Source organism: Akebia trifoliata, unplaced genomic scaffold (assembly GCF_017979445.1).
Source record: "Akebia trifoliata isolate Shusen 1 unplaced genomic scaffold, ASM1797944v1 Contig00283, whole genome shotgun sequence".
NCBI classification, from domain to species: domain Eukaryota; kingdom Viridiplantae; phylum Streptophyta; class Magnoliopsida; order Ranunculales; family Lardizabalaceae; genus Akebia; species Akebia trifoliata.
Genome location: NW_028236931.1, coordinates 20,517 through 32,259, shown reverse-complemented (window position 1 = coordinate 32,259; position 11,743 = coordinate 20,517). Strand labels below are relative to the sequence as shown.

General features: G+C 34.2%; 1 protein-coding gene across 4 annotated transcripts; it reads left to right on the top strand.

Annotated features, from left to right (window-relative positions):
- Nucleotides 1–77: 77 nt before the first annotated feature.
- On the top strand, nt 78–6,159 carry LOC147381730 (serine/threonine-protein kinase AFC1-like). Of its 4 annotated transcripts, XM_086430035.1 has the most exons (9): nt 78–360; nt 2,705–2,796; nt 2,937–3,093; nt 3,647–3,684; nt 3,820–3,890; nt 4,182–4,238; nt 5,071–5,219; nt 5,424–5,529; nt 5,818–6,159. In XM_086430035.1, the coding sequence occupies exons 1-7, from the start codon at nt 318–320 to the stop codon at nt 5,162–5,164; spliced, it is 552 nt and encodes a 183-aa protein (XP_086286161.1). In that variant the 5' UTR covers nt 78–317; the 3' UTR covers nt 5,165–5,219; nt 5,424–5,529; nt 5,818–6,159. The 4 variants fall into 4 exon arrangements, with proteins under 4 accessions (XP_086286161.1, XP_086286163.1, XP_086286160.1 ...); XM_086430037.1 differs by having other exon boundaries at nt 3,654–3,684; nt 5,071–5,529; nt 5,818–6,150; XM_086430034.1 differs by having other exon boundaries at nt 5,071–5,529; nt 5,818–6,142.
- The last annotated feature ends 5,584 nt before the right edge of the window (nt 6,160–11,743 follow it).

The following is an 11,743-nucleotide window of genomic DNA, read 5'->3' as shown; positions in this document are numbered from 1 at the left end:
GGGGTGCCAATAGTCACTCTTAAGAAAAATTTATTTCCAGACCTTCGTTTATTGAAGCTCGATCTCCGTCGAACTTCTTATCTTCTCTCACTCGACTCTCTCCTCTATCTCTCTCCCGCTCGACTGCTCTCACGCTCGCTTTACTGCTCTTCTCTCTCTCTACTCGTCTCTGTCTCTCCTCTCACTCTCACTCTACTGCTCTTCTCTCTCAACTCTGTTTGTCTTCGCGCTTTCTCTTGAATCCGTCGCTTTTCTCGAATCTATCTCGCTTTTGGAAAGAAATCGATCGGCGTTTGATCCAAATTTTTAGGGCTTTGATGGATCTCTCTCCCTTTGCTTGGTTTGTGATCGAATCTTCAGGTATGTTAAAGTTTTTGATTGAATCTCAGATTTTCCTTAATTAATTTAGGTTTTTTTAAATGTTTTCTTCCTTGTTAAAGCAAATACTGTTGTGTCCTGTTGATTTAACCTTCTTCAAGACGTTGTTTGCCTCAACATACCCAACTACTGTCACCTTCTATTGTTTCTTGTTTATGTCCACAGATTTAGCTCCTAAACAAAAAACGAAAATATTGGAGAATTTTTTTTTATGTGATATAGTTTATTCTTATAATTTTTTTTGAATGATTTGAATTGCTAGCGTATGAGGATTTACCTAGTTTTATGTGATATAGAGTTAGTTATTGTGATTGGTTCAGGTTCATTTCGGCCGGGTTTGATTTTATGCAATATTTCTCGCTCTATATGATTACGACTACCTAAGGAAACATGGTCTTCTCTACCTAGGCTTTTCCTTGTGGAAAGGTTGGATATAGTTCAAGGGACCATTAGTTTTCATTCATGTAACTTTTACTTGGATTCATGTCCTGGTATCCTACATTGACTTGAGATGGCAATACTAGACATTTAAGAATAAACCTACTTGTTTGGGTAGGTGAGGGCCTAGTTGTTGAGCAACAGATCTTGGGTTTGTGATCTGTCTGCACCTTTTGAGTTACTGATCTCACTATAAACAGGCTTACGCATTTGCAACGCTAAACAATTTTTTTTTACCTAGGCCAATCGAATGGATTGCATTCGATAAATATTTTCTTTCATTCGCTTGCATCTAAATCATGTACTTTTTTGAGCATTCAGGATTGTTTACATATGATGACTTGTCTATAACTTTATTATGATGTTGGGAAAATTTTATGTTACACTCATTGGTGATGTCAGATGATAGATAGTTTGGCTTTGTATTGGTCCACATGAGCTTATCAGAAACAGTGGACCAATATAAAAAAAGCTACTGTGTTTAGTACCCAAATAGTAGCACATGGAACTCTTTGGGACCAATAACAAGTGAATACTCTCTCTCTCTGTCTGGATTGGTTAATTTTAGTGGAGATGCCCCAAGTTGGAGGGTTTTACCAAGTAATTGTTGTTATCTTTTCTGGATTTGATTAATTATCAATGTCTACTGATTCACTTCCATTTACTTGTTCAAGAATTGTGCTCCAAACCCCCACCCATTTGCGTAAGGCCTAATTACTATCCTCCAATAGGCTCAAATATTAGGCCCCAACCACATTTCAGAGGCATAAATGAGCAAGATAAAAGAGTCTACATTCCATTGACGGGCATATTTGAGATCACCAAATGCTTGGGAGTTCCTCTATTAAATTCTTTTCCTTCTTGTGATTGGACGTTTCCCACTCAAATCCGTATAACGAACCATTCAGCATAGTTCTTGATCCACAGACAACGAAAAAAGTGTTCAAGTCATTGATCAACTACCTATATGGATTGCATGTCCATGTGGCATCCAAAAACATGATCGGATGCCACATGGATGTAGAATACAAAATTTTAACAACTCTTAAAAAGACATGTTTTCACCATTGGATTTTAGACTTTTGAGAGTTTGTTCACAGTCCATTTTCAAAGTCTTTCTTAAACAAATACATTTTTTTTCTTTTAAACATTTTATTTTTCCTGCTAAGCCATCAAGGGATTAATGGGGTGAAGATGGCTTCAATGGGATTTGAACATAGGTCATGGGATCAACTCTCCTCAAAGCCTACTTGGCTAAATGGCACCTTTTGTTTTTTTGAGTTGTATAATGATTTATCATAATCTGACTACACCACATGGCACACTCAATCGAACTTGTTGACGTGAAAAGTTTGGGAACCATAGATCTGTACGTTTCGAGATACAAAACATACAAATCTACAGTTCTCGAACTTGTCGCATCAAGAGAGGAGAGTCAATTGAGTGTGCCATGTGGGGTAGTCTGATTATCACGACTCTTGTATAATACATCCGCAGATAAAATAATTGTATCAGCAATTTTGAATACAATATATTGTTTGTCACAAGAAATCTAATTTCAAGGTAATGTTGTGGTCCAAACGCTATTATAAATAGTAAGTGTGATATTAAAAAGTTTATAATATGAGTGTCATTTTGGAATGAAATGTTATTTCAATGATATTATTTCAAAGAGTTGTGTTGGAGTGACCTCAAGATTTTATCTCATATCATATATCTGGACTGGAAGTAAAAATACTGAACTGGTTTGACTATCATTGGCAGTCCTCTCTGCCTTTGCTTGCTATTATCAGTTAAATTGTTTAATCAGTAGATGGTTGTTATGTTGAATTATGTGTCCACTGCTACAAGTGCTTATGTTTTGGTATTGTATTTATAAAATTTGCAGTTATGCATGATTTGCGTCTCATCCATACTGATTTGAAGCCAGAGAACATACTTCTTGTTTCGCCAGAGTATGTAAAAATTCCAGATTTCAAGGTTAGTTACGTTTTAAAAGATGGATCTCATCTTCTTCCTACCAGAAATTGAAAATCCTCTCTTTCTTTTTTCTTTGCCTACCTTCTTTTATTATTATTTCATTGGTTTAATAACACCATTAAAATATTGTAGATGTAAAGGTTTCATCTCGATCGCCCAAGGATGGGTCTTACTTCAAGATACTTCTGAAGTTAAGTGCTATCAAGGTGATTGATTTTGGTAGCACAACCTATGAGCATCAGGATCATAGGTACATCGTATCAACACGGCATTACTGTGCACCTGAGGTTATTCTTGGTATGATGTTATTGATATCCGCATCTCCCTTGTTGCCTACCTTTTTTTTTATTTTTTTGGTTGTCTCTTAAGAATAATTGGCAGCTTTGTACTACTGTTAACCACTGTGATTTTGTCCGTACTGGACTTGGATGGAATTACCCATGTGATATATGGAGTGTTGGTTGTATTCTAGAGTTGTGCTCGGTAGGCTATTTTAACTATTTGATTTTTTTTGTTTTTGTTTTTTGTGTATTTCCAAATGACTGGTTGGTGTGTTGTCTACCTATATGATATATGAGGTCTAGCCACTACGTCATATTGCCGTAAGGCATGTAAGGAGCACAAATACAAGTTGTCAGCAGCCATGGAATTCCTTTTTTAAGACTCTATGCTTAGTTATGCTTCTCATGCTCATAGTTTTAGCTCGCCACCTGATACCTAGATACTTTATCAATGTCTCTGGTCCACATGCATGGTTTTTGGTGCATAATTTTACCATGTACTTTACTCCATTTATTTCATGTAGTAGCTAACAATCTTACTTCTGGAATGTTTTGATGGTTCATCAAAGAAAATAGGAGTGATCCCTACCGCTTCTCCACCTATTGCGTAAGTTAGCAATAACTTGTGCATTTTATCATTGGCGTCATTAGCAAGTGCATTATATTAAGCTACTAAGGATTTGAGCACCATTAGCAAGTGCATTATATTGCCCAGTTAGGCTTATAATTTCCCTTGTTTCAGGTCCCTCCGGTTCTTATTCAGAAGATCTTTACTCAGATTTTCTCCTATATCAACGTCCAACTTTTTAACAGGTAATAACTGTTCTGTTGTGCCGTCTTTCGACATAAATCTTTAAAAAGTTTACTGTATATATAAGGATGCTGTTACATGCTGCTTTAGTCTTCTGCTACGTCATGAGTGCTGTACATTCAGCAATGGAGAATATGTGAAATCTGGGTTGGCTGAATTAGAGTTATGGTGTGCCCAAGCAAAAGAAGACGCAAGTCCCTTCCATGATTTTCACTAGCCTGTTTAGTTAGCTTTACTTTATTATTATTATTATTATTTTTTAATTATATCTGAAGATTCCTGGTTCATTGCAGTATGCAGGCTCGTCTTGGGATGAACTTAAGCACATTAGGCAAGCTGTGGGGTTCTTGGTACGTCTTTCATGTATTGAAGCTTAATACGATAACTTATTATTATTATTGTTATTGTAATTATTGTTATTACTATTATTATTATAATTTTCATAAACATGAGGTACATTAATCTAAACCAAGAGGAACAAAGGAGGTTAAGGAGACCTACCTACTAATACAGCAGAAGAGAAAAGAGAGGAAAAGAAAATTAAAAATGTAGATACTGTCACAACTGGTTAAATTTATCTTTACTAATGAGTTTCTGGTGTATGATATGCCTTTGATTATTTGAAGTTTCTCACTTGGCTTAAGAGCTTGTTAGACTGCATGGATAGTACTAAAACTGTTGAATTTGGGGCAGACTGGTCTTAAGTATTTTTTGTATGGTATAGTGTCAACACTTGAAGCTGATATGTATATCGATATGGAACTTGCGTGGATGTTGCATACTGCTATTTAATTTGTGACCTTGGTAGACCACTTCAATTTGGTTCAACTGTGAAGTTCATACTATCAATCATTTTACTGTTTGTTGTAAATTTTATTAATTATTACCTACAAAATACATTGGTGTCCAAATTAAAATTCCAGTGAATATTTAAGACATGATTAGCCATACAAATTTGGAACAATGACAATCTTAAGACATTCAAGAAGGATGTTTTGGTAACAGCATGAGATTACTTGGAAAGCATATTTGGTAACTTTTTCTTATTTAGCACCCGTTGATTTCATCAACAAGTGTGTTGGTTTTATTGAAAATATAATGTTTTACGAGCATTGAATTTAGTTACTTTAAAATTTCGCCATCTTATGTTATCATCACTTCCCTTGGTTGGTTGCTCCACAGGTTATACACCAGAAGTCAAGAATTTCCTACGATGAAATCACCAATGACCTTTGCCCGCACCTCTAACTACCCTACAAACCAGGTTCATTCTTGAGTGGCAAACCACGAAATGCAAACCCGAATTCAAACCAAGCGAACCCACGAATCAGGTAACATGGGTCTGAACCAAGATTTGAAATCTTGCCATGAGGCATTCTCTTAGTCAGGAGAAAAACCGAGACTGCCTTGACCCATACAATATGAAACATTCCCCAAAGCCGATGTTTTGTTTCAGTCTTGGCGGAAGCATTGTAAGATGATGTGGAACTTTTACTATAGTAAGAACTACTTCTAAGCAGTGCCTCTTGGTGCAGCATTCCCTTCTCCGCTAATGACATATCCAATTCTTTGCAAGAGAAGGACTTCTCGGATGTTAAACCTGCAGCAGTGCTTGTAGAGAACCCTGCCTTCCACTGCCAGGTTGGTGCTATTTAATGGATTTCATTCAATCTCTTGCCAATTCTGAATTTGGGGTATGCTGTTTTTTCTTCTTTTAGTGTTCCCTATTTGTTATATTTATCACTCTTCTAATTTATGGGCTACAAACTCTTGGATCTGGTATGAAAGAACTATTTGGATTCTCTTGAACAATTAACACATCTGTTATTTGGAGATGGTTCCTTGTATGTGAATGCTTATTTTAATTTTTTAGTAGTAGTTTTATCACCTTTATAATTTGTGGCTATAATAAGGATGCATTTATGGCAGCATTGTACGGCGATAGATCTATAAGGGCTCATGTCAAACATTCATGAGAATTGCGTTCTCTTTCCACTCTTCAAGCCTCGTTATCAACATCACTTGCGTTACTGCATGAGACATCACGAAACACAACTGAAGGTTCTGTATATTTGGATATGTTTTGCGTTACAAGCATTAGATTGTTCATTGTTCCCTATTGGTAACATATTGTGGTTCTTTTAATTATTTCTCTTTGTTATTTATATCATCTTTAACCTCTTATCAAAAAAAATTATATCGTCGTGAATCCGACACTCCTTGCAGGTACGTATACTGTCTTTAAATTTTTTGTTATTAGATCATTTTTTATCTTTATTATTTGTTTAAAAGTTTTATACTGACCATTTCGAGGTCTTACTTGGGATTAGGTTCAAATTCTTTCACCATCAACCTTTTTATCCCATTTTGAGTTGTTTCTACATATTAAAAAAAAGAAGGGAATTTTAAGTTTTTTTTTTCTTTTTCTTTATGATTTCTATTTTATCTGTGTCCAAGTGCTTGATGGATTGTATATCTGTCTATTTCAGAATTATTCTTTGTGATTTTTAGTTTGAATTGAATGTGGGTGTTGATTTGAAACAGGAGTGGGAGATCATTAATGATTTTTAGTTACATTTATGAAAGTTGAAGACGAGGGGTATTTGGGTCTTTTCATATTGTTAGTTGGGGTCTAGGACATCAATGTCAAACATAGGGGTATTTCCACTATTTAACAACAGGTGAAGGGGGGCAGGTGTAAAATATATTTTTTTTATTTTAAAATACCCTATAGCGACGGTCGCTGACCGTCGCTATATCCTTATTTTACTGTCGTTTTTTTCCGACTGTCTTTGACAGTCGTTTTTTTCCGACTGTCTTGGACAGTCGTTTTTAAAAAACCACTCCTTTTAAAACGACTCTTTTTGCGACTGTAGGGGCAGTCGTTTTTGGCGCATTATGACGTAGTGAATACAACCTACAGAGTTGTTTCTAGCATTTTGTACACCCCTACAGAGGTGGAGGTGTCAAGAAACCATTTAATCTTGTCACTCCTCCACAAAATCTTAGATTTTGATTGAACAAATATATATTTTAAGTGCAAGGTCATTATCAACAGTTACAATGAAAACATGCACCAAGATATCAGAAAAAGATAAAGAATGTATCGTCACAAATTACATACAATCACCAATTAGTTATTTTTCTGTTTTCCTGTTATGGGCATGAGTGAAATGGATAATAGTACACTTAAAACTCAACCCCTACACATATACTGATTCAGAGTCCTATGATTTCATTTTCAGTTTCAAGAGATGGAGTAAAATTTAGGGAAAGTTGGCAAATACCAAAAAGTAAAGGAAACAGATGATATGAACCCAACTTATACCTAACGTATAAAATATAAATGGTGCAGAAAGTTAGCCCAACTTTAATGGCAACATCAAGTTAGAGAAAGCATACTGAATTAAGTCATTTCTTGGCAACCAACTTCTTAGGAAGCATCTCTACAAGTGTTGTTTTGAGAAGAAAAAGTCTGGCTACTTTTAACCTCCTTTCCATACCAAGATCCCAAGACCAATAGTAATTGATATTACTAACAAAAGCAACAATAATAACAACAAGAAGAAAAAAATGCAAGGGATTAAAACAGATACTTAAGAGCAGCCTTTTGAAATAAGAACACTTGCAAACATGATTTTGTAAACTATCATGGAATGTGCTCAATTTAGAAATGCAAAAAAATGTAGAATTATACAAAAACATGAATATAACCTAAAGCAAAATATAACCAAAGTTATAATTACATATCCAAAAGTCTAGCACTATCAATAGTTAACAACAGAAATTCCAGCTCCAAACAGTCATCCGGACTTGGGACCATCCTTTTCCCTCCTCCTTTATCCAGGCTTGGGATCGGCAATGTAAAACATATAATTTTACATTGGCGGAGTTAAAAATGGGTTAATTAACAACAATAAAAATAGATATAAAAGAAATCGTAAAACATACGTAGGTAAAAAGTCTATGTAGTGAAATTAAATGTACCAAAAACTAAATGTATCGAAATGACATTGGATTTACACCTAACTCTCGACCTGACATTGGATTTCTTTGTGCATCTGCATCTGTATCATCACAACATTTAAGTGTAGCTTCTTAATAAGAAATAATGCAACTGCATATACGAAATTAAATTACTTTTTTTTCATTTCTTCATCAATAAAATTGTGTCCTAAATTTGGGCCATTCAGTGACATCTCCGATTATCAAATCTTCAAAAGTTCCTTCCTCACTTTGTAGTTCCATGCTCCCAACAAGGATATCATCAATAATGACATTGTAACAATCTGGATCAGTAGCAGACACACATGTCACTCTCCCTACGACAATGGGATCACACGACTTTCATATACGAAGCAGCTTACAATGGCCTCTAGCTGTTTGCACAGTTGATCGATTTGATTGTGCATCCTGTTGTGTTGTATCGTGTCTCGCCTATAAAATTGCAAAACACTAGATGGCAACATAAATATTTTATAAATTCAAATATTTAATATGAATAAAATCTACTATTTAATTAAATTAAAATTTATACTTTAGAAGAACTTCCAATATTAAAGAAAGGTTGCATCAGTGTTCCAGTTTGGGTATAAAAAAGCAAATTTTCTTTTAATAACTTGCGTGCTCTAGACTTTTCTTGTAGTCGTTCTGTCAACTCTTCAAACTTAGCATTATACTTAGCCTCCAAGTTAGCCTCGAATGTTTGATGTGATGCTTGTTGATCTTTTAGGACTTTTTTTAATGGAACTGTATAATGCATGAAGGTTTTGGAAACACCGAGACCCATGCCTCATACAAGACCTCGATTATCACAACCATAAATCTATTCAAAAAATAATAATAAATAAATAAATAATGTTAATACTTTCAAGAGACATTATATAGACTAATTAAGAGTTTAAATAATGCACATATTGTTGCAACTGGATCATGGTCCAAATCCCTATGTACACTAGAGGGATCAGTATCAATCATCCTATTAATCGCTTCCTACAAATTAATTGAATAATAAAAAAATAATATTTAATTTAATAATTTCTTGGTGCAATTAATATCAAATGAATAAAATAATTAATTCTTCTTACAAGTTGTTGTTTATCAAGCCCATCTTTCTTAGTATAGTTTCAAGAAAGACATATGTCCTTATGATCTCCCCATTAAGATTTGTTCTCTCTGTAAATAAGATAAGTAAATACATTAAAAACAATTAATATGTTTGCTAATTTCATGCTTATAGTATAAACTTACCAACTCTTCGGCAATCGTTACTTGTCCCTTTCGACCTGAAGTGTGTGTAGTCTTTTGTGCTTTTCTAGTTTTTTTTCCATTATGCCTCAATGTTTGCACCTCGGATCTCGAACACTCGTCAACGAAAATTTTCCAATCTTCTTTCTTCACATATAGAGGTATATGAATTTTTCTTTCTATATCCGTATTATATTTATCATATACCTCACAAAGAAGGTAACTTTTCCAATCTTTCCATAAGAGATTGGCCTTTTTAAGGACCCATTCTCTATCCTCATCTGAAACAGCATATGTATTCTGCAAGGAAGATAAATTATTTTAAATTAAGGGTTAAAATATGCATAACAAATAAACAAAATAACAAACATGCAGAGCAAATAGACAAAAGAACTCACATTTATAACTTCCCACATTTGATTTTTAAAATCATTGGGCACATTACTCCATTTGACATAAATCAACGATACATAAGTCTTCACAACACGCCATATGGATGTAAATAATTTGTTTGAATTTTTCCCAATAGGTTGCCCATCTATACTAAATTTCATAGGAATACGTGCACCTATTACAAATAGTCGATAATTTACAAAATCAAACATCTAATAAGAAATACAAAACACAACAATTAATAACATACTCTGAAAAGTAAACCCATGAGAAGTAGATGCAAATGATCTATCGCTTGACATAGTACCTATCAAACAAATACAACAATGATAAGAAACTATATACACTTATAATTAAGATTAACATGCATATAAAATTGATTTGTTAGAATTAAAAATAAACAAAATGTCTAACCATTGATTACAAGCGTTGTCAATCATCATTTTCCATGTTATCGTCTTCTATAATATCATCTCATAAAATTATTGTTAAAACATCTTCATTCATTCTTGCCTCAAATACAAAGGAATCTTCATAAGTGTCCACATCTCGATTCAATCTCTTCGGAATTTCCAAGACAACATGCCAATCATCCATAGGTCTACTATGATATTTGCAATAAAATATTTGAGTTGCTTGAGAAGCAAGAATAAATGGCTCATTAGTTTCTCTTGTATTGTTCATCAATCTTTTAAAATTAACATAAATCAAATTTATTTCTAAATCAACTGCATATCCATTTGCGTCTTCTATGCGCACCCAATCACAATAGAATACTGTAATTCTAAAGTCATGATAATCAAGATTTAGAATATGTTTCATAATACCATAGTAAGTGACTTCTTCATTCACCAGATTCGTATCCCTGACACTTGACCTAAAACTAGTTATGACTTTCATAGAGATCCCGTTGTTCTGTGTTGCTTTATTCATTTCTGAATCTGTTGTACAAAAAATATATCCATTTACTGAATATGCACTAAATGAAATGGCTTCAAACTTCGGCCCATCAACAAGTCTTTTTAGGGGACAATTTGGTTTAATTTGTAATTGTTGTCTAAGCCAAGGAATATAATTCATTGCCTTTTCTTGTCGTAAATTTTCTCTTCGAATTTGACTGTCGAATGTATGGCCTTGAATATAAGTAGCATACTTCCTATGCACGAAAGTAACATGAATGTGTTATATAATCTTTAACATAATGTTCAAGTTTATAAGGAAATCAAATTATAGATACCTTTCCCACTCAGCATTTTCAGGCGACTGGCAGAGTACCCATGTACGTGCTTGTTGATATTAACATTTTCAAGAATGTAAACCTTCCCTTTTTTATCAATAGGATAGGATCCTTTACTACCAGCATCCATTACTATCTCACATGCTTGTTTATGACATATTTTTCTATCATTGGGCATGTAATTCATGGCGTACATCATTGCCTCATCCATGAGGAAATACTCAGTAATAGACCCCTCTGGATATATATGATTTAGTACATATCGTTTGTACGTTTTCATCATCCTGATATGCATATGTCGTCGAATATTAGCATTTGACGTTAAACTTATTAATACAATATAGAAACATATACATTATATAAAACTTTTTTACACGAAGAAAAAAATAAAGAAAGAAACCTATCCAATTCTTTGTTCGTGGGCTTTGAGCTTGAATGAGGTTTCTATAAAGTCATGCGAGTGACTTTTCTTCACATCAACACCATTGGCTTTATCACTATCTACTCTCAGCCTACACAGCCACAGGCCCACAACTATGATTTGAGTACCAACATGAATAAAGTACGAGTAAGAGACCTATATATAACTACAACTAATATCCCATCAAATGGTCGACATGGAATTTAAGGCCTCCCCGCATGGAAGCTTAAAAAAATTTTTGGTTAAAATGTAATTTTTATTATTGTAAAAATTATTAAGAAAGATACTAGTATTGAAATGCAAGCAAATAATGTAAATTTAGTCACCCACTGTAGACACCCCATTTTTGTATCTGCCTAATTCAACAATTCGTCACCCGGTTACCTTGAATTCCTAATGATGTTCGTAAAGAACTCGAAGGCTTGTGAGTACTATCCCTGATTCCTTCCGTTTCCACTCTTTTCATCTCCCCTACTCGTTACAACTCGATATAGAAATTTACGCACGCCTAGGATCGCTACACGTTACACCCGATTTAGCAAGCACGTACGCTTAGA

Coding starts and splice junctions, on each gene's coding strand:
- LOC147381730 (XM_086430035.1), top strand. CDS start 318: ATGGATCTCTCTCCCTTTGCTTGGTTTGTGATCGAATCTTCAG. Junction 3,685..3,819: donor ACCGCTTCTCCACCTATTGC/GTAAGTTAGCAA, acceptor CCCTTGTTTCAG/GTCCCTCCGGTTCTTATTCA. Junction 3,891..4,181: donor AACGTCCAACTTTTTAACAG/GTAATAACTGTT, acceptor GGTTCATTGCAG/TATGCAGGCTCGTCTTGGGA.